The 27,283-nt window shown below is 38.8% G+C and overlaps 1 protein-coding gene across 5 annotated transcripts in view; it reads left to right on the top strand.

The window, feature by feature from the left end:
* The window catches only part of MAP4K3 (mitogen-activated protein kinase kinase kinase kinase 3), an 80,115-nt gene that overhangs the window by 46,589 nt on the left and 6,243 nt on the right, over positions 1-27,283 (top strand). For 2 of the 5 annotated variants that reach the window (XM_035320785.1, XM_035320788.1), the window contains 16 exons: positions 757-795; positions 1,090-1,143; positions 4,574-4,616; positions 5,442-5,604; positions 6,626-6,735; positions 8,109-8,150; positions 11,951-12,035; positions 13,070-13,149; positions 15,762-15,822; positions 15,904-16,021; positions 18,596-18,654; positions 21,156-21,259; positions 22,096-22,267; positions 24,873-24,941; positions 25,060-25,152; positions 26,881-26,951. In XM_035320785.1, the coding sequence (XP_035176676.1) occupies positions 757-795; positions 1,090-1,143; positions 4,574-4,616; positions 5,442-5,604; positions 6,626-6,735; positions 8,109-8,150; positions 11,951-12,035; positions 13,070-13,149; positions 15,762-15,822; positions 15,904-16,021; positions 18,596-18,654; positions 21,156-21,259; positions 22,096-22,267; positions 24,873-24,941; positions 25,060-25,152; positions 26,881-26,951 (1,363 nt within the window). The remainder of the gene's footprint in view (positions 1-756; positions 796-1,089; positions 1,144-4,573; positions 4,617-5,441; positions 5,605-6,625; positions 6,736-8,108; positions 8,151-11,950; positions 12,036-13,069; positions 13,150-15,761; positions 15,823-15,903; positions 16,022-18,595; positions 18,655-21,155; positions 21,260-22,095; positions 22,268-24,872; positions 24,942-25,059; positions 25,153-26,880; positions 26,952-27,283) is intronic. The other 3 variants (XM_035320787.1, XM_035320789.1, XM_035320786.1) reach the window with 2 other exon arrangements.

Here is a 27,283-nt window from a genome sequence, read left to right as displayed (position 1 = left end):
CCCCATCTAGTAAGTACCACTGCTCTTCTTTGAAGTTCCTGTATGAGACCCTTCTTAGTGTTATAGGGAATGAGGAGTGTTCAGTTTTAGAGGCTTTGAAAAGTAAAATTTACCTGTTTCAAAGACATTTGACTTCATAGGTTTAATAATTTTCTTGTATTAGTCATGTGAAATAGTTTTCAAATATATTAATTCCTTTCCACCCAGTTTCTTAATTTCCATTTATGCATGTCAGAATTATGATGCTTACCTTTGCATTGCTAAATCAAATCATATTTAAAAAATGCAGGAAATCTAAGCATAAAGCATGCTGTTTTTTTTACTGTCTTTTATAGATTAGGAAAATCTGCATACCGGTATCTTTAAAAATCCTGTTGTTTCCTATTCCTGCATTTCACCTGTTATTCTTCTGTCTGTGTTTTCAAAGACACAAAACAATGAATCTGTTCCAGCAGTAGTTGAATGTTCATGTTACTTCAGCTTTTCTTAATGCTGCTGATTTTCTTGATTAGTGTAGTTTTCTTTTAAATTTGTTCTATAGCAATACATGAACGCAAACGGAAGTGTACAGTGTAACTTGGAAAAATGCAGCTCTGTTTCTTTGTCTGTAGATGTTTGATTTATGTTCTGAAAGCTAGCTAAAATAATACGATTTGCATTATTTGCTGATAGAATCATGGGAGCGTTTGCCTTGGCTTTTGATGATTAAGATTGTGTGCCACAATTAAACTGTCTTATTCTTATTTAATTCTGAAGGAGTCTCTTAAAATCAGTTGAAGAAGAACTGCATCAGCGGTAATTCTATTCTTTTTTTTCCTCTTGCGTGTTTCAAAGTCATTTGCACATTGATTTCTTAAGTCTGTCATAACTAGTTCTTGTTTGTCTCTGTATGTGCCAAGAAGATAAGTTGTTGTCATCTTAGTTGTCTGGAATACAGCTGTGCTTTAAAGAATAATAATGATGATAAAAAGCTAAAAGACAATAGTCTGTAAAAGGGGTAGCAGCCCTTTAATCTTTTTTTTTTTTTTTCTGTATCCAAAAAATTTTATTAAAACTCACTCAGCCACAGTACCTTGTTCATTTTTGTAGGGGACACGTGGCACATTTAGAAGATGATGATGATGCAGACGATGATGCTAAACAGTAAGTCCTCTTTAAAAAAAAAAAAATAAAACCTGATACTTGAATAGAAGAAAAAATAATAAAATGTTGAATTCAAGATACACATTTCATGTTTTTCCTAGGTTACATCACCAGAATTTTGCTTATTGTGCTGATGAACTTGTGGTAAATTAAGGGAAAAAATCTTGTTCCTCACATGATGTAGTTGCCCTTTTGTTTTCTGTTTTTGAACAAAATCTGTGTACTTGTATTGAGTCAGTAAATTATTTCACCCCTGTCCTGGATGTGTCTTTTAGAGGTGATGACTATGTAAAGCTCATTAAAAAAGACACATAAGATGTGTTACCATCTTCTCTAGATGACTGAGTTTGTTCTATCCGCATTCTCAGCCAAGAGAATGCTTATTTAGGTGTTTGAGGGTGTTGGAACAGAGAGAACCAGCTTCTTGTGACTGCTAAGGCAGTGTTGATAGGCATATGTTAAAGTAATTATACTCATATTTAATTCCACTGATACAAGTATTTGGGGGCGTTTTCACTTGACAGATGACTACTGAAAAAATTGCCAACACACAGCAAGTATGTGGAAATTTACATTCCTAAATAAATCTAATGTATAGACAGAAAAAAAAAAAAGATGCCATTGAGACAGATCTCTTGTTTAGTTTCCTGTTAATGGATAATTTTGAAAGCTGTTGCTTCATACCAGAAACCTGTAAAACATGCATTCTCTATTGCTAGACTATTTACCCCTTTCCAGAGAAGCAAATATCTTTGTATTTCTTTTCTTGAGGAATTTTACTCTTGTTCCCTTGTAACAAAGGTAGGGCTTTCATCACCTCAATGAACATGAAGGACAGCCCTCTTGAAGAAGGGTAAGGTTACTGATCTTTATAGTGTCTGATGTCAGCTAGGTGACAGTACTTTAAACTTGCATTGATTAATGATCAACTTCTCAAAACACAAGTCTGCTTGCTGTTTGGTGCAAGTGATATTTACAGAATAAAAATGATTTTAGTCATTTTAGCAGGCATTTTTCCCTTGCTAATTCCTGGAGAAATTCTTTATATTTCATTAAGTGGCTGTCTAAAGACATGATCAATTACATTGTTTTTCAACAACATGAAGCTTCCAAGTATAATCTTCAAGGGGAAGAGAGTGATAACACCACTCACTGATCTATTCTGCATTTGGACCAATCGAACAGCCTCCTTTGCTCATAACTGCATAGACCTTCCTAATGATAAATCAGGCTCCCTTCTCTGTGGGATGAAACAGTCCCCTATAGCTCCATACCGCCAGATCTGCTCTGGTCTTCACTGAAGATGCTCCGGATATCTGCACTGCTGTGAGCCAGTTCAGCTTGGTTCCTCCATCTGTATTGATCTCTACGTGTTTCTTGTGTACAGCTCTCTGTCCATGTTCATTTTTGCTTTGTTTCTTTTTTTCCCCCTTTCTTGCTCTGTTTGCAGCTAGTATCATCTAATTCAGTAATGTTCTGGGACCAAAAAAGCACCCCATAGCTTCCAGAGAGGTTCTGACTTGTCTGACCCTAAGGACAGTCATAGCTGGTGGTACGAAAATGTCTTGGGAGTTTTATGTCTTCTTACGTTTTATCCCTAGTATTCTTTATTCCTAGTATTCTTTTTCTACTGAGAGGGCCTGAAATTTTCCTGTTAGCACAGCGATAATCCTCAAATGCCCCAACCTTGACTCAGATGGGTTCTGCATGTGCATGTCTCCTCTTGGTATTTGTTCGAGCCCAAAGCTCTGCTGTGGTGTAATCAGCTCAGTCTCTCATAGCTTTCTGCAGAGCCCACTGAAGATTCAGGGCTCTTGTTTGCTTTATATTCTGTGAGATGGAGCTGCAGTTGAAGAGCACATGTGACATCAATAGCTTCTTCCCTCAGATCCAGAACACAAACAATGAAGCAGCTGTCCTCTCACCACTCCAAACTGATGCCACTGCATGACTCCAAAGCTGGATGATTCATAGCAGCAGAGAATACACACTTCAGGGAATAGTACAGAATTCTCTCTCTTCGTTTAAGGATTTTGGTTGCTTTGAAACTTTTTTCTCTCACATGCAGCTATTCTGGTGATGCTTGAACTTCCTGGTTATGCAAGTCAAGAAGGCAGAAAATTTTGATGCACTGTCCTGTGTGATCAAAGTGCACATGCACTTTGCTGTTAAAACCAGGGCACACAGTCCTTTGTACAAACATCTATCACATTTGGCAAAAGCTTGGACTTTTTTTTTAACTGGGTTTGACTGCCCAATAACACCGTGGTGGCTGTCTGAAATGCAGAGAAGGATATCAAAGAAACTGCGTGGAGCTTGGACACACGTGACTCTGAAGACTTGAGCTTGGTCTCCTGCTCAAGGTGATTGCCACCTTCATTGCGACTGAAGTACCTGTCACAGGGTAACCTGTTCTCAGAAGTCTCTTCCAGCTTCTCTAAAATAAAAGCAGCTGATAAGATGCTAGAACGGAAACTCCTGAGAAGAATGATGCAAAGCAGGCAAGCTGTTGAGCTGTAAACAAGCAAACTGATAATCTTACTACTTGGATATTCTCCTGAAACTTTGGAACATAATTTAAAAATAAGCAAAATATTGTGCAAGAATGCCAAGCTTTCACAGCTGTATTCCTGATTTATTTAATGGAATTAATTTTCTGTTCCAAAAGGTTAGGAAACAGGACAGTGCAAAAGTTTGTAAAAACATCAGAATTCTAGGAAAATAAGGTTTAAGAAAAATACAGCACATTCTTTAAAATGCAAAGCCAACAGAAGAATACTCCTGATGCTTCACCTTTCTTGTTTCATGCTACCTTTTACTGTTGAGCCAACCTTCTGAATGTTTAAGTTAAATATATATTTCCCAAAAGACTTAACGTGAAAAAAGAAACTCAAAGAAGGAGGAGGGGAGTGGGGAAAAAAACAGTAGGTTAGCTGTACCTTGCATTTTTTTCTTTGCTTTCGTTGGGAAGACTGTTCTGAAAAGTTTGTGGTAAATTTTTTCAAGGAACGGTATTCATCAGTATTAACTCCCCATTACCTTACATATTTACAAATGGCTCTCTAGAAAAGCCTACTGATATCCCAAACTGTTTTTCTGCTCAACAGAGTCAATATGTGCTCTGCATCTCCTTGCTTTTTCCACACAAGCATGTCCAACAAATCAGTTTGTGTCGTTTGCGCTCTCAAGGATCTGTGATGCTTGAGTGTTCTGGTAGTATATGTGATACGCACAGCAATAAGAAACATGTTTGAAGGTATTCAAGTACAATGCAGTTATTTTGATATAACAGTGCTGTTGACAAGTTAATGGTGTATGTATAGGAATTATTTGTGGAGAATTTATAGAACCCTGTATCCTGTTGAACACCGCAATATGAGATTCAAAAAACTATACCAGACAGCAACCTGTCATTTTCTTTTCTTTACAGTGCCACTATGAAACCTAAAGTACCACCTCCTTTACCACCAAAGGCAAGTGAGGGGGATTTTGTTGCCCAGAATAAAAGGGATGCCTTTAAAAATAAATAAATGCTGATGGTTCTCTGAGGTGAACCATGGCTTGAGGACTAGAATCAAGTTTTAAGTGTTTGGGGGGGGGCTGACCCTTATGTTCACAGCCTAGCAAATCTGCATAAAGCCTTGCACTGTATGGTACGCGAGTGGTGATCTTTAGACGTGTGCCTAGATCATATTAGGTTTTGCATGCAATCAAAGAGTAACTGAATCTTCTTACACTTAAGTTACCATAATATGAGCAGAATTGAAAAAAAAATTGTCAGATTGGTATCAGTTGGCTAGGCAAAAACTGCAGCTTTGATTACTCACAGTGCTTCACTAACTATCTCTGTATAACTGGAAAGGATTTTACAAGCAGCTTTAGTGCAGCCAGTGTCTAAACAATGTTGTCCTTTGTGGCTGCACTCCCTACTTGGGGTTCTTCACGCACATCTCTGGCTGTCATTATACATTCCCTAGTTTCTACTTATATGTTTGATTTGGTTATCTGTAGTCATGAACAGTGACATTTCCATACGTCCAATAATTGTTTAATGCATAACTTGAATATAATTTTGAATGTGATTGTTTTGGTTATGACAAGATTTTTCTTTACTATTCATTTCCTCCTAGTGTGTTTTTTTAAAAATGAAGTCTTCATAGCAGAACATGTTACTTTGTCCATTTACTTGTGAATATTCCAAGATCCTAATTCTTAATGTCTTTCTCACCAAGAAGTATTTTTCTATTATGTATTTGAGTCTTTTTTATTATGTATTTATTATGACTATGTCTTTTCAGCCTAAATCCATCTTTATCCCCCAAGAAACTCATTCTTCTGAAAATGATAACCAAGGGACAATCAAGAGATGCCCAACGTCAGAGAGTCCAGCAAAATCCGCATCTCATGTTCCACCCAGACCACCCCCACCACGGTTACCTCCACAGAAATCTAATGTTTTAGGTAAGAGTTACATCAAGAACAGAACAGGAGGTATTGCTTAAATAACCTGATGTGCTTTCATTTCTTCATCTATGCACACATTAAAACATGCTGGGTGAGTGGGTGTTTTTGTAGTGGGTGAGTAACCGAAGGTGCATTTAAAAAAAAAAAAATAATAAAAAAAAAATGCACACACTCTTGGGAGGGTCAAATGTACTTTAAAGTAAAGCCACTGACACAATTCCTTGCTGATGTCAGTGGTGATGTAGTTGCTTTTCTAAGCAATCTGCTCGTAATGTAGTATACTGAGATTGTCACAGGTAATAAAAATTTTCCTGTGTGTAAGTTTCAGATTCTTGTCCTGTGTGTCAACTGTTAAGGTAATTTGATATCTGTAAACATGTCCAGAATATAGTTCTGTTTTCAAAGTTCAATTTTTATATGTAATGAACAGGGTTAGGCAGTATACCAGGTAATAGTGCTTATTTACTGTACACTCAGGCTGTTCCTTTGATGCTTTTGTTAAGGTCTAATGCTTTGAGTGCTGTAGTAGACTGGCTTGTTTTAAGCAAGTTTGCTGTCTGACTCTTATTTAATATCTCGCTAGATCTTCCTTGCTATATCTTTATTACTGCAGTTGTTGTGTTAAGTCTTTTGCTGTAACACTCACGTATCTAGTGCTGAGGAATGCCTCTAGGCTACTTATTAAAAGTCAGTAATTGAATTATTAGCTATATCCAGGCTGCTCTTTAGATATTTTAAGGACATTTTTCCTCATAACCATGACTGCACCCCTTTCTCTGTCCACACTGGCTTTGTTACGTTAACTACCAAACACCAAGGGCTGCGACTGCATGTGGCTTTATAGATGGTTGTGTGTGCATGTGTGGGGAACATGTATGCTTTAGAAATATGGTATTGGACCGTGTTCTTGCATCAATAGAAATGACACATCCAGAAATTTTGGCACTTCAGAACTGTTTTTAGGCTTGACTACTCTTCAGTTTAGGTAGAACACATTTTTAAATCTGAATTTCTTTAGGTAATGGCTTCACTTCTGTACAATTAAATGGTGAAAGAGAGGGATCACCACATCAACAGAATGAAGATAGAGACACTAACTTTTCAAGGAAAGAAAAAAAAGAAATACTGGTGGGTATTTAAGCTTCTAGATGTTACTCTAATGTCTTAGCTGCTTTAAATGTCAACGGAAAGGAGCAAGCGTGCTTTTTAGAGTACAAATAATGTTGGGTTGCATCTTGTTTACTTGATTCAAAGCACATTTTTTCTAGATCATCTAGTTGTGATACAGTCTTATGCTGAAGTTTGAGTCAGTATTTGTCAGTAGAAGCTAAAATAATCGTGGTTGTACGAGGCTTGCTTACATTCACGTATTGGAGAGACGTGTAATGAGAGGGAGCTCCTGCAAGAGATGTGATGTGCTGTACTGAGTAATGACTACATAAGCAAATGAGAAAATTAAGGAATATGCTGCCACCTGATGGCTTGCTGGAGGATTTGGCTGATCCTAGAAAGGATTAGCATCAGAGTGGGAAGCTTGTTTAGGTTTCTCTGTCTCAGAAAACCTGAAACTGCACGTTTTGGTGGCTTCTTCTAAGGATGAGACTGAAATATAGTGTGTTTGAGAGAAGTGAAGAAGAAATAGGTCAGCAACCTAGTGAACATTTTTGTTTTGTTTTAAGGAACTGCCAGTAATACTTCAGAAAGTATGATTTCCTGAACTGCTTTGAACCTGGCCTTTTAAATTGGATGTTTAAAGTTTTAACGTGATTTTATAAAATCTATTTCTTCAGAAGTGTGTTGTTACGAGAAGGTATTGATGTTGATACAGAACAATGAGTTTAGTACCAATTGATAGAGCTTAACACTGCTTGAAGTATTGAACAGTTGAACAATTGCTAGAATATTGCTTAAATTACTGGATATAGCATTCTTTCAAGCATCACAATGTGAGAATGCTGTGTAAGAGATTATGCGGATATTCAATGAGGAGATATTAAGGAATAATAGTAGTGGTTTTAACAAAGAAGGATGATACTCCTGTTTTGGGGTGTGTGGTAAGTAGGGAATGGGTGGTTAGCAAAGTTGTACAGAAATAAGGAAGTATAGGTTAGAAGGAAAGTCTGTAGCCTAACTTCATGCTCAAAAATAGGAGTGGAGACAAAGCTCTGCCATGGATTTCAGATCTGGTATGTGACACTGAACACAGCGATGTGTCCCAGAAGGTACCTGGTGCCTTCTATTACAGATATGCAACAGAAAGCTTTATCATCTAAAAAAAAATCTACAGGGAGGGTTTTATATGTATTTATGTAGATAGAAGTACAGGCTTTTTATTTTCTGTTAATATAATTATGCTTGATTATTAACTGCTTTTAACAGCAGTGTACGTTTTTAATATACACTTATGTTATGGTTTTGCTGTAGTGTGGGGAGACAATATGCATGTCCATGGATACATGCACTTGTGAGTATAAACAGTTTTCTTAACTTTTATTTTCTAGAAACCAATTAGTAATGGCCTTCCTCCCACACCTAAAGTACATGTGAGTATTACTGAGACGTACAAATGTATCTTTAAGGCAGGATGTGTTTTCTTACTAAAGCTGAGAAAGTATACTTCCTGAATATTTGTTGTATCTAACAAGTGTAAAAGTATCTCTTGGAAATGTTAATCCACAGGTATAGCATTTCAGAAGTCACAGCTGAGTTTGTGCTATGTAAATTCTGGAATTATTTTGGTTTGTTTGCAACACTGAAATTTAAATGAGAGTTCTGTGACCGTAAATTAATTTAAAGTTTACTGAAGGTACCTACTGATCGGTCTTTTCCTGTAGGATGTAACGAGCTGATGTCTCTCAGGAATAGCAGAGATAGCACGAAGTTCATACTGCGCAGCTGTAGGTTTCAGAGCTTCTGAACATAGTGTTCATAGATGCCTTGGGGCTGGAAATAACTTCCTACAGTCACATAAGTGCACCTTCATAATGTAAAGCAAAGCAGAATTTCATTGTAATACCTGTGTGGACTTGTCATTGTGCTTCTAGCCAGCTCTGCCATCAGAAGAGCTAGTCTCTCCCTTTTCTTGACCATTTGTTTCTGCCTTTACCACTCTTCTCCTTGGATGCTGGAGTGTGCATTCATGTAGTTGTGCAGGGAGCCAGAGAAGGTGTTTTTAAACAAACCTTTTGTTTAAACAAACATTAAACAAACATTACTCCTAGGCCAGATCAGTTTTTCATCTTCACATAAGAAAATGAAATAGCTATGAGGATGCACAAGGGCAGATGATGCTATTTTTTGCTTCCTAACCATTTTAGAGGAGTTGGAAGGGCTAAGGCAGAAGTCCTGCCTCTGTTTCTTAGAACTGTAATATCTTGCATAAGTGCATGGGCTTGTTCCAGAGCTCCAAATTCTTGATACGTTTAACATTGGCTATTGAGGTCAACCCTGTTTTAATAAACCCGGTGCTAAACTAAATGCATGGCCTAGGTGTGTGTACGTGAAACTAGTGGATGATGGGAATTTCAGAATACTCCTGGCAGTGAAAAGAACTGAATCACATCATGGGGAGGGAGAGATAACATAATTAGTGATGGGAATGAGAAAAAGGGTAGAAAGTCTAATAGCCCAAAGTGTGAAGTCATGCATGTTGTACTCTTGCTACAAACTGCAGGGACAGGCCATTCAGGGAATGACTATCAGCTGCCAATATGACAGCTGTAAATGGAGCTGTAAAAGAAGCTAACTTAATAAGAGAACTTCTGCAGCTGGTTGGATGAGTCCTTGGTGTTCAACTGCCCTCTGCATCTTGCATCTTTGTGCTATTAATTCTGTGGTGCTGCTGGGTCCTTGGTAGGGTTAGAAATTTTACCCTCTCCTCTTCTTCCCTCATCGTATCCTGCCTTTTACGTATCATTATATTTTTCTAACCTTTCTCTTAAGTGTTAGAGACTGAGTTGGCACTTTCACACTTGTGTCTACTTCCCATCTCCATCAGCTGCCAAATAATCAGTTGCAAATCCGTATGCTGCAGAGTGGCAGGAAGTGTTTTGCTTCTCACTGCCCTCTAAAGGAGTGAGATGTTCTGGGACTCAATAATGGCATCTCCACATGGCTGTCTGTGACTTGAGAGACTTGGTTCAGATTCCTTAGAACCTGCTCTGGTTGTGCATGTTTATTTTATTTTATTTTATTTGTTTGTTTTTTCCCCTTTATGCCCCCTGCTATTTTTGGATGGCTTGCAGTTCTGGGGAGATGTATTAGGTACTACCTCTGAGGGGATGCCTTGCCTCCTGAATTTCCTTCCAGACTTGAACGCCTCCATAGCAGCAGGCAGTTCAAGCTGCCTTGCTTTGACCTTTTATTTAGTGTGTTTGTTTCCCCCTCAGCCCCAGCAACTCAGTTTAATAATTTGTTCTGTTTGATTCTCAGCTGTATCCTTGGGATTTGTTGGCTATTTAGAGATGATGCCCTCAGGCTCTGTTTACTGTTCTGTAGCATTTATAGCAGCATCTCGGCTCTGTAGGCTTTTCAGAGATCAAGGCTGAGAAAGGCTAGAGGAAAATGGTTGGTCTCTTACATTTTCTACCCGTTCCTTCTTTCTTAGCCATCCTCATGCTGCAGAACTCAGCTAGTTCTTAGCAGTGAGCAGTAGCTTCCCTCCACAGCATCTCTCTCCAGTGCTGGGAATAGGGTCAAGGAAAATTGCCGAGATGCTGACCAGAGCAGCAGAAATGCTTCGTTTTCTCCAAGAGATCGGAGCCTCGAGTGTCATCTGAAGAACTTTCAGTTGAGTGCTTTCAGTGTCCTGCGTGCTTGGAAGGAGGCTTCCATAAGCAGTTCCAAAAATCCCTTTATTGTTTTTCCTGGTATCCCCCCTTCAAACTCCTTGATGCCAAGGGATTTGACAACATGGAAGCTACGAGTACATTGAGGTCACTCTGTGTCGGTATCTTCCCATTCTCCTGCCTTGTCAGATGTATTTTATCTCTTACTTATGTTCTTATGTCTGCAGAAGGATCAACTCATTGTCTAGTGAGCAGCCAGCTCCCTCCTTGGTACTGAGACTTCTGCAGCAATACTAGCAGTGCTGAGGTCTTTCCATTTTTCTTTGTGCCACGGGGTCTTTCATATTTTGCTGTTCCCATTAATTGATTTGTTTTTTTTTTTTTTCTCTTGCACTAGAAAATACTGACCAAGTCATGGTCTTCATGATAGTGATGCAAGAGATGGATGTCCAAAGCCCAAAGAAGGGTCTACTTTGTGCTGCTTTTAATTTTAAACAGTTAATTCTGAATTACTTTCTTTGCTTTTTTACATTAAACTATGTTCAGAAGGTACTGAAACTTGTGCAGACTTGCTTAATCAGCAGAAGTTTAACAAAATAAGTTGTTCAAATGTTGACATGAGCTATTTGTTAATTCACTTACAGGTCAATAATAATTCACCAAGTATTGACAGAAAGTGAAAACGTTGTCATTCCATAGCCGATTTAGACTATATAGATTTGCATAAAGGTGATGTCTGCTCATATTTGGGATGGCAACACTTAAGAGTGACTTTTATGTTTGCCCATCATTTGGTAAACAGTCGCATTTCACTTTACTACTGGTTTCTACCGTATGGTTCCTGTTATCTACTGTACTGTCAATCAGGTCTGTTTCCTAACAAAATGGGATGGGTTATTGTGATGTTCGGGGAAGAATGGACAAAGTCCTGACTTCTGCTTTTTGATCATTGTGATGTGAATTTACTAATTATTCTTACAGAGGTCCTCAAATGCTAGTGCTTCATTAGGCGGAGGATGGAGAGATGATCATAATGTACTATGCAAGACTCGAATTTAGCAGGCAACCTGAATTTAATAGGATTATGCTAAACAAGGAATGGAATCTTCTACCAGAGGTTTTCCTTCTGGTAGCTGTCAGCATTGTAAATAATTGAACTCAGAACAACGAATAGGAAATCCAAAACTATGATTTTAATTGTGGCACGTCCTAGAGTTTTATTGCACGTTTGTGAAATATGGCAAGAATAAAGCTTCACTTTTGAGACTGTTTCTAAAATCACAAAAATCAGGAACCTTCTTCAGGTTTCTCACATTTGTAGTAAGTACATGCATAGACTAGTAATTTAAGAGACATGCTCATTCTGGTACATTTGTTCAGAAGGGTTTTATGGACAAAAAGTATCACTTCAATAAATTCTATTTGCCAGCATGTTGTCTGGATGAGATTTTCCATGTGGCAAATCAAGTTACTCTTAACTTGTTAATATTTTTAAATCAAAATAATCCCACTGGAAGTGTTGTGGATTTTTGTTTATTTTTTTTTTACTTCTACAGATGGGTGCTTGCTTTTCAAAGGTTTTCAATGGCTGTCCATTAAAAATTCATTGTGCAACATCATGGATAAATCCAGATACAAGAGGTAGTATGTTATATCTGTTTTACCTATTTTGTCCTCTCCTAGGCTTTCAGGAGTGTTTAGCTAAGTATGACTATTCCCTTTAAAGTAGCTTTATTTATGTAAGCAGTTCTTGAATTATACCACTGTTGTCTCAAGTACCGTGCGTTTTTTTAAATTATATTGAAGTATATGGGGTATAGTTTTCAGCTTTAATTAAAAAAGAGTAAATTGCATGTTAAATAAAGGTAAAAAAAACATCTCTTTCTGGTTGGGACCCAACTCGGCTCAACGCTGTAGTCCAAAAGATACCATTCCTAATTTATTTTTACAAGTCTGACTTCCAGAGGTCCTACTTGAGATTTATTACCTCATTTTCTTATTGTTTTTTTTCCCCTAATCTTCCTAGTTGTACAGGTTAGTTTGGTGCAACTCTCTTCATTTTTACATACGTTGTAGTGCTTCGTTAAATTGCCTGATGAAAAGGATAATTGGTAACACTGTACTCGTATTACCTACAGTTTCACCTTCTGATTATAGGCTACGTAGACATGCTACTGAGCCAGTAAGCAAAAAAATACCGAGTGTTTTTTTAGAAACTGAAATTGTGAAAGGCAGTCTTTGCAGTTGACATCTCCTCAATATGAGATGTCTGCCTTGTTTGGCTGTCCAAATGCAAACAAGGGTATTAATTAACTTCCATTGTAATTGCAATAAACAACAGGTGAATCATGCTCAAGAAGTGAGGCACCCCTTAAAGTACTGAGAAAACTTTCCAGTCAATACTTCAGTCACTTCTTCCTTGTAGTTGTATTACTGCTGTTATTTCTTCCCAGTTAGTCACCAAAAAAACACTTTCAAGTCTTAAAACAGCTTCATAAATTTAAGCTTCCTTGGTGAGATTATATTTTCAGACACCATAACTATCATGTCAGTTGATTTCCATGTGTGCAATTGTTTTAGTCTAGTTTTGACAAAGGTTTGGTCACGTGCTGCACATGCTTAGTTAAAAAAATAAAATTAAAGATCAGTATTGCTGGATTTGTTTGTGTTTGCAGATCAATACTTGATATTTGGTGCAGAAGAAGGTATTTACACACTGAACCTCAATGAACTTCATGAAACGTCAATGGAGCAGGTATATTTCTGGTTTGATACTTTTGTAAAAATGAAAAAAACAAGAAGCAAAAAAAAACCTACCATCTTTGACAGTTTTTAGCCACTCATGAATGTAATGTAATGTTTCTAAAATCTGTGTTTAGTGCAGTTGCATAGACACTGGTTACACTGAGATCTAACTTAAATGTTTGCTATGCATTTCATTCATATATATCTATTTTTTGTAGGTTAAACCACATTTAAGTAGGAGGTCTGCATATATTAGTGCATTGAACTTCATTTTAGTGCATTATCCTGGAATTAAATGATTTGTTCAATAGTATGGAATTTCCTTGACTTGTTTAGTATGAAGGTCTCTCTTTTCTTTTAAGTTATTTTACAAGATAGGATAATTACAGCAAGTGTTATGTTTCAGCTACAAGGAAGTGAGAAGATCCTTTAAACACTAGATTCCATTCTTTCAGTCTTAAAAAAAAATGTTGATGAAACTCAATTTACTGAATCCCAGTTAAAACTCTGTCTTTGCAGAATCTGATAAATAGTAAATTTTGAGGGTATAATGGGGAGGGGGAAATGCCGATTTCAGGTTTTTCTGTATGGTGACTTCTCCAGCTCTTTTGTTAATCTCTAAGAGACTTGTTTTCTTTCCTGCCTTCTCCCTAACTTAGGGAGCTATGCATCTGCCATCAAGATGGAGGAATTTGCAAGGACAGCCTTCACACTGTAAGCTGGAGGCACTGGTGTTTGTTCATTTTGCAGGGTCCAGACTTTGTAGAGATGTCTGTTGTGTTGAGAAGAAGGCTTAGGCAGCTTGCACTGAGCTCCATGTAACCCATAATCATACTGGTGCTTGAATTAGCTGGTTAAAACTTAGCTCAGGTACCTCTCTGCTGCTGCACTGCAGTTGTAAAACATGCCTTGAGGAATATCACTAATGCAATAATTCCTGCAGGCCGAACAGACCAACGAAGTTTTTGAAAAATGACAAAAAATGGACTATAGATAAAATGCAACTCATGCTCTCATATCCATCCATGTTTTCTTTAAGTACAATGTTCAGTAGTGCATCATCAAATGATGTTTTAAGTATTTTAATAAGCACTTGCAGACACAAAGAGGTGCTAGTAAAAACAGCCAGTTGTGTCACTGGAGCAATGCGTGGCAGCCTAATCAACCTGCATATTTGAAGTACTGCTGTTCTTTGCTAATCCTCAGATCCAAACCCCCTGAGTCACAGTATGCTTATGCAACTACAGAAGATCAATCAAATCTGCAAATTAAATTTAGATGCTGTTAGAGTATTGCTATTTTTTTGATAGTGTTTAGGTTATGAGAAGACTTCAGGAATAGAAGTGCACCCTCTGTGCTGACCATTTGTTACATCCTTTATTTATGATAACAGTCAATAGGGCTTTAACTCAAATAGTAATTTTGAATCCTGTGTTTCACTTGGTTGTTTACTCTCTAGGTCTGATACAATTCACTGTAAAAGCAAAAGTCTTATTCTTGGTTATTTTCCACTTCATTTCACTCTGCTAATGGACAAAGCAGAAATAATACGTGTTTCCAGGAGTCAGTACAGCTTCAGGATGATCTTGCACTCTTACAGAAAAACCTTCCTGTTAATCTACGTGTCTCTTCAAATCTCTGTAATACAGCAGCAGGGAGATTAGAGTTTTGTTTTTTTTTAAGAGTTTAAAAAAAAAAAAAAATCCTGCTGGGTGGTCCGTCTAGTGCAATAGTCTGTTTCCTACAGCAGCAATAGGAAATGCCCATGAGCTGAGCCAGTTTCTGATGTCCCCTCACAGTCAGTCACCTCCGACTTCTCTACAGGCATTGAATTAGGCATGTTGGAGGGTAGATCCCTGCCTGTTTGCCTTTTGTGTCCATTTATGGGCCTGTTGGACATGAGTATGTCTGATCCCTTGTTTACACTGTTGATACTGTCCCTTTCCACGACCACTTGTGGCAACAAGCTCCAGAAGTTATGTGAGAGGAAGGAAAAAAAACTTAATTTCTTTTTTTTTCTTAAAAGATGTCTTGATAGTTTCAGCCCCTTCTTTCTATTAATTGTCTAGTAATTTGACAAATAACGATTCTGCCTTGACCATTTGTTGCATTCCTTGATCACTTCAGTGAAACATGTAACCATATGCAGATGGAGAGTCACTTCAAGTGCCAGTTCTAATTGTTTCAAGACATTTGGAATACTATAGGCTTTAGGATGGCTTTAGTTTATTGACCATGCTTTGTTTACTGAAGCTTATGATGTTAAGTGTTTCTCCTTTGAAGGAGAAAGGCTGTTGGTTATTAAAATTTTTTAAAAAGGATGGATTGATCTCTATAATGACACTGTGGGCTAATTACAGTATACTTGAAGACCTGAATATAAAATGTTCCAATTGTCTAAATGTTAATGTGTATGTTAAATATAGTGTGTGTGCCTAGCATTTACTCTGAATTAACTCTGGAATCCAGGTAAATATTATTTGGCTTAAGCTAATTTCTGCTGCAAAAAGCAAGTCAATATTAGTTTTGTCCTGTCGTCTATGCAGACATTAATTGATCAAGTTCATGTGCTCATGTTTTGTGTTTATTGAACTGAATGTATGTTTTTTTCTTCCCTATCAGCTATTTCCTCGAAGGTGTACGTGGTTATATGTCATGAACAATTGTTTGTTATCAATATCTGGTAAGTTGCTGTGCCACCTGTGAGTGGTGCTATTGGTATACATTTGTTTTCGTATTTGAAGTGTTTTTTTCTAACTTCCAGGTAAAGCTTCCCAGTTATATTCCCATAATCTGCCAGGACTCTTTGATTATGCAAGGCAAATGCAAAAGTTACCTGTTGCTATTCCGGCACATAAACTCCCTGACCGAATACTTCCCAGGTAAGCGTGCATCATTAGATAATATCAGTATATCTTAATCCTAAGAGTTCAGGGTATGCCTGTGAAAGTCTGGGAATCCCAAGTAATTTGGAACTCTGTTCACACATTGCCGTAAATAACTCATATGGGTGTTAGAGTATAGACTCCTAAGTTTACATGAATCAAGATACGACTACACTCTTAATAGATAAATTAGTCTTAGTACATTTTATGTTCTTGTCTGGAAGCCTCTTTTTTCTGGGCGTGGCTCTTGTCAAGTATAGTCTAGTATGGCAAGTCACGATGGTCCTTGTGAAGCAATCTCAGATTAGTATTGTACCTGTGATACTTCAGGCAAGTAGAAATGGTGATTTTATGTTAGTTACTTGCTTGAGCTCTGGGCGTTCTGTTTCTGTTCTATTAAAAAAAATAGTTGCACTTAAATGCATTTCCCCACCTTACTGAGTTAAAAAAAAAAAAAAGGGGAGGGGGGGAGGTCAAGATGATTAAGGCGACTCTTACTGCAAAAGGAATGGTCTGATAGGTTATTTTGAAAGCTGGGAAAAAAGAGAAGTGGAACACCGATTTGACACTCATCATTGGCAAGTCATTTGCAGGTGAGGGTGGAAGGCATTACAAGGAAATTTTTGTCCCCAGATGCCTTCAGTAATTGTACATGCAGTCCCTCCAACTTTATTTACCACCAAGAGCATGCAAAATCCCAGAGACTGGGTACAGAGGCTACCAGACAAGCCTTAGGAGCCCATTCAAATTCAAGAGGAAGAGACAGTAACATTAATCTAGTTTGCAGATAAACTTCTGGTTCTTAGAGGGCATAGTTATTCATTGGATCTTCTCAAGTAATAGGCTTTTTTATTAGCAAATTGTATTTATAGTAGACCTGATTCTCGACTACCTTTGGTTCTGCTGACAGCCTATTAATATCTAATTCTCATATTCAGGAAAGGCTTCTCATTCAGTCATCTACAAACGTAAAGGTGCAACACTTACCTAAAAACTGTGCTCTTCCTAGAGGCTAAGTTCTTACTACCTAAGAGATAATTTGTACTTTGAAATGTTGTCTTCTGTGTGCTTGCACCATGGTTCTGCACCTTTCTCTTCCAAACTAACTTTGTCAGAGTGGCTTTGGCTTGAGGATTTTATCGGAGGTGGACTGATGATCATAATTATTGCAACAATCATGTGTGGAAAAAATTCAGACTATGTTCAGCCTGGAATGACTCCTCAGTTAAGTTCCAGAAGGCTCAGAAAATTTCCTGTCCAGTCCTGTCACATCCCAAGAAAAATGCAGCACAACCTGAATGTGCGAGTGCCAAGCTAGTTGTTCAAAGGCAGGACAGATTCATTTAGATAATCCATTTTGCTGCTTTATCCTTCGGCTGTAAGGTGTCAGGGTAGTAACATTAGCCAGGCAGACTACCAGAATTATATTTGCAGTATGTAGAAAAGCATAATTTTTTTTCCCCTATCAGACCACAAAGTATATTCCGCAGCAAGTTTCTAGATAGCCTGGTGATGAGTACAACATGAATCATGTAGATAAACTAAAAACAAAAGTTTTCTATAGAGAAAATGCAAAGCAAAGTAAAATTCCAAGTCATTACGTGATGTTCAGTATGGTTGTCTGCCAAATGGTCTAAGCTCAACATATGATATTTGGTAGACAAATATTCAGAAGTAAAAAATAAGTCTGCAATAAGTCTCCTGTCCAGCTTCTTTCCTTTGAGTGTCCTTCACTTGGTCCTTTGAAGATTTTCATGACTTCTCCAGCCAAAATTTATGGTTATAGTGTTTTTACATTGCTCAGTCCTACTGCATTACCAGTCATTTCTGGACAGTTTCATTTGAAATGCTCTGCAAGTACCTTCCTACTTCATAGCTTTGCCCACAGCATCTACCTATCACTTTGCTTATTCCCATTTGTTGTGCAGCATCAGTCAAATTAGTTATTTTTACCATCTAGGCTACTACTGTGAGCGATCTCCATACAGTCTGTAGTCTTCTAGTCTGTTCAGAAGCATTGATTTCCACTTCCAGCAAATAACACCATCTCCCCGGCTTATGTGATAGTTTTCATCGTTTCTCAGGGAGTGTCCCCTGCACGAGAGATCTTGCAAAGCCGCCTTCCTGTCCTCCATCAGACCTCCTCTTGAAACTCATGCTGTGCTGCCTATGAAAAGCTTTCATAAAAAACTTAAGGTGTGAGTTTGCAAGGATGGTAGTCCAGCAAGCTATCCAGAATGACATAGTTTTCCACATTCCTTTGGTCCCCATGTCTTGTCTTGAACTGTAATGTCCTCGGGACAAGAGCGGATTTGGTTACCTGTATTAGCATCCAGCGCAAGATGCAACAAGTTACAGGTTGACTTCTAACTGCATTCATAACGCTGGATAACTGAGCAGCATCTCAGTGCTCCGTGGAGGGATCACGCTGTTCTAGGCATTTTGTTTTGAGAAGAGATAAATGTTACACTTTCCTGGGGCAACAAGTACAATTTTCAGAGCAACAACGTTCTGAAAAGCAAACTTATTCAGTTGCTTTAGTTGACTGATAATTCTGTGTTTATCTTGTAGGAAGTTTGCGGTGTCTACAAAAATTCCTGATACCAAATGGTGTCAGAAATGCTGTGTTGGTAAGTAAAGATCTACAGAATAAATGCCAATAAACAGTACAAATGGTGGCAATATTAAGATTTCTGTGTCAGGTTTTGGAGGTCAAGGGAGAGGAGGCTTTTCTGTAATTATGAAACTATGCATCTGCAGACAGTGACCTCATCACATTAATCCTTGCATTTAGGCAATGAAAACTTGCCCATTTTTGTCTTTGTTTTTGAAGATAAAGGTATTTCTTAAGAAAATGCGGAGAAGCAGAGTGCATGTCAAATGTAAGCTAGCCCTCAGGAGGAAACTGATCTCCGTGGATGGAGTGACTTAAAGATGTTACCGTCAGGTTAAGTAACCTGACTTCCTAGTGGAAGATCCCATGATTTATATTGGATGATAAAAACAAATCAAGTTTTCAGTTCTTTGGGGACAGTCCCTGAAGACTTCATACTGTCTTCAAAGTGCCAGCTACTGAAGAATTAAAGCTGCCATGTGTTAAGACTGTTTTAAAGAGGGGAAAGGTAATTGTGGATGATCTGTTAAATTCTTATCCCTGGGAATGTTTCATCTGGTGTTCCATGATCCAGTCTTTGGTATGAGGAGTTATACAGGAGATTTTCAGTGGTAGGTGAGCATCTGTTGCTTATCCTGATGAAAATCTCCCCAGGATTGCTAAAAAATCCGATGTTGGTTATCACTTCTTTGCCCAGCTCACCTGTTCAAACTTGTCTCTTTCTGGGATACAAATCCTTCAGGGTGTGGTAGGGTGTTAATGATATGTGCTGTGTACGTTCAGGCCTTGCCTTAATTGAGGCGTCTAGTCAAGCTGTGAATGTTAATGGATGCTGAAAGGAAAACTTGAGTCTCTCACTCCTCTGTAGTGTGGATGTCATCTGGGGCGTGTGGAGAGGCAGGGATCAGAGCAGGTACAAGCACTGGCTTTCTGACACTCAAGTTCATTTATGAGCCCCTTTGTTTTAAGATAACTCTGTTTAATGAGGGACATGGTGGTATGCTCCCTGTAATCTTATGGTTTCCACACTACCAGGCACAGAATTTAACAAGAGTGCTGTGGGAGTTGGTATGATGAGGGCGAGTTGATTGTTGTGCTCAGAGACAGCTTAACCTAATAAGCCTGGAGTGCTTCTTGCATGATGGGCACTGGGAATTTGTGATTGTAACAGGGGCAGCTGCAAAAGACAGATCAGAGGGGCAAGATCCCCCACCTACTGCCCTACTTTCTACGTGCAGCCTGAGTCTCCATTCCTGCTGGCAGCGTAAGGATCCCTTTGGACTGGGGAAAGTAGCAGTGCCATAGGAGGCAGAAAAAGACCAGAAGTTCTGGTCTTGTTTCTGCAGCTTACAGGTGTTGCTAATTGCCTGTTTTGTGGTTTCTACTGCTGAGTTCAGCCTTACTGAGGGTCATGCCAAGTGTTGTTTGCTGCTTTTTGCAGCTGGCTTGACTGATGGTGAAGGAGAACTTCGGTTAATGACTATGAGCTTTTGTGTTTCCGATGCCAGTGGATTGTGAGTGGATTTTCTTGGCAGTGGAGTAGCATGAGCATTTTTCATCTATGTAGATAGTGCTGGGTTAGACGCTTGTTATTTGAACTCTGTTGTTAATTGCCTGGTGGCTGGCTGATGGTTAGTTTACTGCAAGTTAACATCTGCTCTTTAGGTGTAATTGAACGAGGTGCGAAGTAACGCTTGTTGTTCTTAAGCAGTGCCAGCATATCCATCAGGGAGTGAAATTTTGTCATTACTGTAGAATTAAAGTTGTAAAACTCCAGATTTCATGGTGCCCAATTTTTGCAACTTTATTGTCCTCTTTACAATTCTAAATTGAGCTCTGATTTAAAACAAAACAAAACAACAACAAAAAAAACAGCTGAATGGAAACTGATGTCACTTAAAACTGTATTTCATGCTGGTCAAGAAGTGCTAATCAGAAATACAGTATGTGGGCTTCAGACTTAGCATTGTGATGCTTGAAAGGCAGCTGAGCAGTTCTCAAGTGACAGTGGCTGTTCAGTTCCTCCTGGGTAATTGTAATTGTCATAGAAAAAGACATTCCTTAATAGCTTCTCGTGATAATTTGGAGGGAGTTGAAGCAAACCATCATGCTGGAGTATGATACCTCAAATGTTTGTGCCCCCCCTTTTTTAAATTAATTGTCTGAAGTAGTAAATCCCATCTACCGTTTTAAAAAACAAAAATCAACTTTATTTTGAGCTGAAGCAGTGCAGCATGCCGCAGCTCTCTTGTGAGAGATGTTTATTATGGCTTATTTGGCACCAGCTGCTTGCTGTTCATGCCCAACGGAAAGGCAGCCCCTGCTCCAGCATGCTCACTGCCACCATTTTCAAAGTATTGATGATGACTTTTCAGCAGCTTCCCTTCATGAAAGATTAGAGTAGGGATGGGAGGGGTTCTTTTCCAGAAATGTATGGACTGTTATTTAGCTGAAAAAATTGTTTATGATTTGTAATTGCTTAGTATACTAATGTACCCTACCTCTTTTTTTTGGCAGTGAGGAATCCCTACACAGGCCACAAGTACCTTTGTGGAGCACTACAGTCTAGCATTGTTTTGTTAGAATGGGTTGAACCAATGCAAAAATTCATGTTAATCAAGGTAATACTGCAGTAAGATGAAATACTCTGATGTTCATTTCTATTTGTCTTGTAATGATTTGTTATGAATCAGTATTGTCTATTGCTTGTGTTATTTAAGAACATTAAATAAGTAAATAACTTAGTTACTGCCATGCATTGACTTTTCTTACGGTTTCTGTTAAGTCACATTGTAGATATTTGAAAAGCTATTTTCAATATGCGTTTACTGACTCAAAATGTATATAGGAACGTTGTTTTTTCTTTTGTGGTGCACTTCAGTTGAAGAACAAAGCCCTCCTTGCATGAGCATTGCCTTTTAGTTGCACAGTAGAAAACTCTGGCTTGCAGATGGAGGCAAGGCCAAGCAGAGAGATAATGGGTTAGAAGTGGGCTTGCTTCCATACCAGAGAGAAGGTAGCCAAACGTTCTGTGCTTTGAGATGCTGTAGGTGCCCAGAAATGTTTTCCCCCCCGTTTGACACCATCAGAAGAGATGGAACCAAGGTGCACTGCTTTATAAGAGAGGCAGCTGCTATGACTTGATCAGCCTAGGAAGCAATCAATGGCTTAGAGACTAAGGAGGACAATCTGGGGTATAGCACTCTCGTCCTCTGTGAGCAGCAGCACAGAGCATACATGATGAAAGGCATCCCATCTATTTCAACCAAATCGGCATGAAGGCTTTCTAATCTTCTTAACTCGGGCTTTCTGTATCTACCTAATACTGTTATCCAAAGAAGTAAACTAAGTCTTATAAAATATACAAAATAAAAGTTACTATATGGTTTAAATAGCTAATAGCGCCGTGAACTAAACTTGTTTCCCTTCTAATATGTATTTTTGTTTCTTAATCTAGCACATAGATTTTCCTGTACCTTGTCCACTGAGATTGTTTGAAATGCTGGTAGTCCCAGAGCAGGAATTCCCTTTAGTTTGTGTCGGTGTCAGTAGAGGAAGAGACTTCAATCAGGTGGTGAAGTTTGAGACTGTCAACCCAAATTCTACCTCTTCATGGTTTACAGAAACAGGTTTGTGCATGCTGTCATGATTGCATTCAGAAGTGTTCCTTCCTTTTCTATTAGAATTGAAGTACTAGAAAGGTAGTTTCCTTTGACAAAACTAATGGTTAAATCATTAAAGCTAAGTTATCATAAGTCTTTTTTGTTTTGTTTTGTTTTGTTTAAAGGGGTATCTGGATGTCCCTGCTTGTATATGCACCCTTGCTGTTTTTTTAAAGATGTTTCTACTGTTGAACCAATTGGACTCCTGTTACGCTCAGTCTCAAGGATGGAGTTGTGGTTTCTTGCATTTCCATAAATAAGTCTGTAATTGACTTTTAGCCACTGTGCTGTTCTGTGCTTTACACTGGCACTACGACTTCTGTTTATTTAATAGATTTTAATAGAATTACTCTCTGAGCTATTTCTTTCAAAATCACTGTAAGTGTGGTTTGGCTCTCCTGCAGTAAGGCAGTAAGGTCAGAAGTGGTGTTGTCAGCCTCCTGCTGGGAGGGAGCATGTTTCTGTTTCGATGTTTATGGAATGGGAAAAGAACTACAACCACTAGCAGCAGGGAACCAAGCACCTGTCCGTCACTGGTCTGGGTGCTGTAAAAGTTAAGAGGCCACCTCTGGTGCAACAGTAGAAACTCTTGCAAAGGAAATGTGGTAAGAAATCTTTTCCTAGAGTTGCAAGGATCTCTCTAAACATAGGTACAGTAGTGAGCCAACCCCCATTACAGCTTGCAGGGTTTAGAAGCAGTAAATAACTTTGTTATTACCAGCCATAGAGTCCTTGTTGATCCATGGTGAATTTGGACGTTGCCCTGTGCTGGCACACAAGTGTGTATGAATCTGGCTAATTGGATACAGTGGAATTCAAATTGTGTACCGTGGAATTCACTGAGTAGCAGCTTCCTTTGGGAAGATGCCTGCTGACTTTCTTGCTGCTGAAAAGGATATGTCAGACTGACACAGCTTAAAGAATTGGTACAAAACCAAAGTGATCAGTGGATGGCCAATTAATGCACTTAGTGCATCAGAGCTGGTGCATTTTATTTTCAAGCTCATGTATATTTATGTGACTGTGACTCCAGTAGAGTCAATAAAAATAGCATGCTGAAGGGAAATTCTTTGAACCGTAACATCTTGTTGTCATTCTTCTTTCAATATTGTCTGCATCAGTCTGTAAATACAAGAATAGTAATCCCTTCCCAGTTCCTTTTTTTTTTTTTTAATGTTGGTAATTTAACACTGCATTGTGCTTTCCAGAAATATATTTCTTCAGCTTCCTTGAGTCATTTGTGTCTTCCCTTATTGTGTCTGTGTTGTTTTCTTCTATTTATTTAACACTAATTTAAACCCTTGTGTTGTATTGGTTTTTTCCTGTCCTCTGCTGGCCGGAGGGCGATAATGCAATCAGATTTTTTTTTTTTTTAAATGAGGAAAGTGTTTACCGCATGGTCACATTTTTTGTTTGTTTGACATTTGGCATTTGTTGGTGAATTCTTTTAAAAAATGTGTTTATCAGATAATTAGCTGTCAGAGACTTAGTGCAGGGGCTTGCTTTCTACCCTTCCCATCCCTCTCCTGTTAGCTTCAGCCAGTGAAGTGCATGTTTCCACATTACATGAAGTGTTTGCACAGGTGTGCATCCTCCAGTCTTCCTGTCGCATGCTTTCATCATGGCTATATCCACTGTTGTTTAAGATCACGCATTTGAAATTGGTTAAGGTCATTAAAGTATACCTTCCAAGACACCAAACAGCAAAAAAGAGATGGAGAGGCCATCTCAAGGAGCACATTTCTGTCACCATCCTTGAGTGTTTTGGTTCTCAACGGAACCATGGAATTTATTATGTGTTTTCGGTAACATGCTCTAATTTCTCAGCTCTAACAGATTTATTGAGTTTCTATTTTGTGTATGAAAGAATGCCTACAGAATCACAGGCAGCAGTGCTGAGTTAGTAAGAGCTGCTTTTTGTGTAATTCTAAAGTTAGCAAACAAATGGACCAAACTACACTTCTCTTTTGAGTTGACATGTCCACTGATCACTTGTGGGCCAGATCCCCATTTGCTGTGATGAGGACTGCTGCAGCTGTAACCCAGAAGAAAGGAAGGTAACCCTTCCTTTCAAAGTTTGGCGAAGGAAATTGTCCCCCAGTTTCTAATATCTGGGGGTGGAAAGTCTAAAAAGAGCAGCAAGAATTAAGTTGTAATTATAAAGGTCCCTAGCAAGATTTAGAAATAACAGCAGAAGGAAAACGGACTGAAACAGCATTCAGATTTCATGTGAACAGTCTCAGATGTATGCGTTTTTTGCAACAGTAATATTAAATGAGACCAATGGCGAACAAAAGAACAACAGTGTACACGAGTTTGCTTTTGTGACTTGGCTCAAAAAAGGCTGGATTAAGTCCATACTTTATAATATTACAGCTTCAGTTTTCTCATCACAGTCAACAAGTTGGATCAGTGGACATGCCTTTCTAAGAGAAGAGAAATGTCACTGGTAAGATGATTATTTTAAGTAGCTAAAAACACACTAACCCATTAAATTGTCTCAACCTCTAGAACTTCAGTTTCAAATTCACGGTAGCTTAGGTTACAAACTAACGCTGTCATTTTTTTACAGACACTACAGAGACAAGTGTTGTACATGTAACACAGCTGGAGAGAGATACCATTTTGGTGTGTTTGGATTGTAAGTTTCAGTATCAACTAAATATATACATATGCATGCACATGCATACTATATGTCTTCAGATTAGGTCATATGCTGAAGATTAATTGTTGGTTGATGTATCCTATTTATTGTCTAGGCTGCATAAAAATAGTGAATCTGCAAGGCAGGTTAAAATCCAGCCGCAAGCTGTCATCAGAGCTCACGTTTGACTTCCAGATTGAATCAATAGGTAAGTTGGTTTTCATTATTAGTATTGAATATTTGATTAGATTATTTACTATTACAATACAGAATGACTTGCTGTCAAGTCTTTTGGCATGTGAAACATTATCTCATGCTCACTTTAAGCTCGAAGACTTAGTAAAAGGCTCAGCACGCTGCGTAACATGCTTCTCTGGGAACAATAGCTCGGGAGTCTTCCCTGATGAGACTAAATGGTCTGGCAATATGATGGAGACCTTTAGTCTGTAGAGGAAAGCCTTAATGCAGCCCGCTTAAATTCTGTGACTCAGGAATGGCCAATTCATTCTGCGTGTGTGTTCATGCAGTCCATTTCACACTTACCAGCTGGCATTGTTTATGTAAAGAATCTGAATTCGATTTGTGAAAGACAGAATACATCCATCTTGTTAGTTTTCAGGTGGTTACATACCTGAATTACATCACATGCTTTTGAAAACTTGAACTTGTGAAACTCCTGAGGAAGTTAACTCTCACAATCAGAGCAGCAGACGAGGGGGCAGCCCTTTCTCTGTTGTAGCCTCAAACCAAAAGGCTGGAAACTGCATTGTATGTGAGCTTTCATGGTCTCCGAAGCATCTACAGGATACAGAAGCTTACTGAATAGAGAGGGAGAAAATCCTCACCCTGCCCTAGCAAATCTCCCAGTGATTGTAAAGAGTTTGGAGGAATTAGGGTAGGGAAGAGGTGAGGGCACCAGGGCAGGAGAAGGCTGAGTTTGAACGGGGAAGCTCTGCAGAGTTGGGAGTGGGTGGAGGGTTGTACTGTTGGGAAGGCAAAAGCAGTTTTAGTTCCAGTCTGTGGAGTGGATGAGAGGGGGGACCCAAGGTTAGGTGATCAGGGGAAGGAGTTGTGTAGAAGAAATGGTTCGGAGCTCCAGTGGGAAGAGAGGGACAAGGAAGGATCGGTGCACAGATGGAGGGTAGCACCAGAGGAGGAAGAATAATGAGAACAAAAATAGTGTGGGGGTGGAGGGATTTCTTCCTGAGGAGATGCTTAAAAGTTTCAGGTAGTTCAAACACAAACTCAGAGGAAAGGACAAAAACCGCTGCCATGGAAAACATTTTTTTTATGGCTGTTGTTGGTTAGGAATGGGGGAAAGGAAGGAGTAAATGGACTTGAAGTTGCTCACTGTGGGTAGTACCTCTGCACATGCTGTAGCCCTACCTCTGCTCATCACAAATGAGCTGCTTCTGTCCTGTTCCTGGGGACCTACATGCTTGTCCCTCTGTCTTTGAGGAAGACCTCGGACCCATTTCCTTTCACAGGGCTAGAATGCAGGTATCTGTCTTGTGGTTCTGTTTGTGTGATGACGGGAAAGGCTGGGAAGTAGAGGTTTCCGTAAAGCTCTGCTCAGCTGTTGCGTAAAGACCCTATTAACCAACAGATGCTTGGTGACTGAAAGATGTCACTGCAGTATGCCTGTAACTTTTTATACTAAAAGTCAATGTATATTTTCAGCAAGTATTAGAACAGGGAGGTGTTTCCTTTTTCACGAGAGGACCATTTTTAGGGCTAAATACTAGACAGAAAGGCCTTTTCCTAGTTGGGTGAGAAAATTTTTAAGCCCTGCTCTTTAAATAAATCAATTCTGTATGCATAAACGTAATACAATAAAATGTTTATGTACAAATTTTGAAATTGCAGCCATATGCTTTTGGCCTTGGAAGTGCTGACATTATGCCTGAAAACTGATTCCAGTGTTCTTTGTTACTAGTCTGTCTACAGGACAGCGTGTTAGCGTTCTGGAAACATGGAATGCAAGGAAGGAGTTTTAGATCAAATGAGGTGAGTACTGCATTTTGCTTCGAATTCTAGTTTTTAATATACGTCAAGCTCAAGACAAATGCATGAAAAGAGTAAAATGTTTCAGTAACTTCCTAACATGAGACCTGGAAGCTGAAGTCTCATTCCAAGTGTATCTCAGAAGCTACAAACTAATTAAACTTGCTGTTCCAAAGAAGGAAACCTTAGATGTTATAATATTTATTGAGAGCCAAGAACCCTTTATTCCTTCCCTGGTGGAACACTGCATCAAGTAGCTGAGCTGGGGATACTGTCCTTGTAATTTGGTGGGATAAGATGCCCACGTTGCACGTGTAGGGGGGAGCAGTGGAGAA

The sequence above is a fragment of the Oxyura jamaicensis genome, chromosome 3, assembly GCF_011077185.1.
Source record: "Oxyura jamaicensis isolate SHBP4307 breed ruddy duck chromosome 3, BPBGC_Ojam_1.0, whole genome shotgun sequence".
Taxonomy (NCBI): domain Eukaryota; kingdom Metazoa; phylum Chordata; class Aves; order Anseriformes; family Anatidae; genus Oxyura; species Oxyura jamaicensis.
The sequence above is the reverse complement of the archived record's forward strand: the minus strand, read 5'-3'. Positions and strand labels throughout refer to the sequence as shown.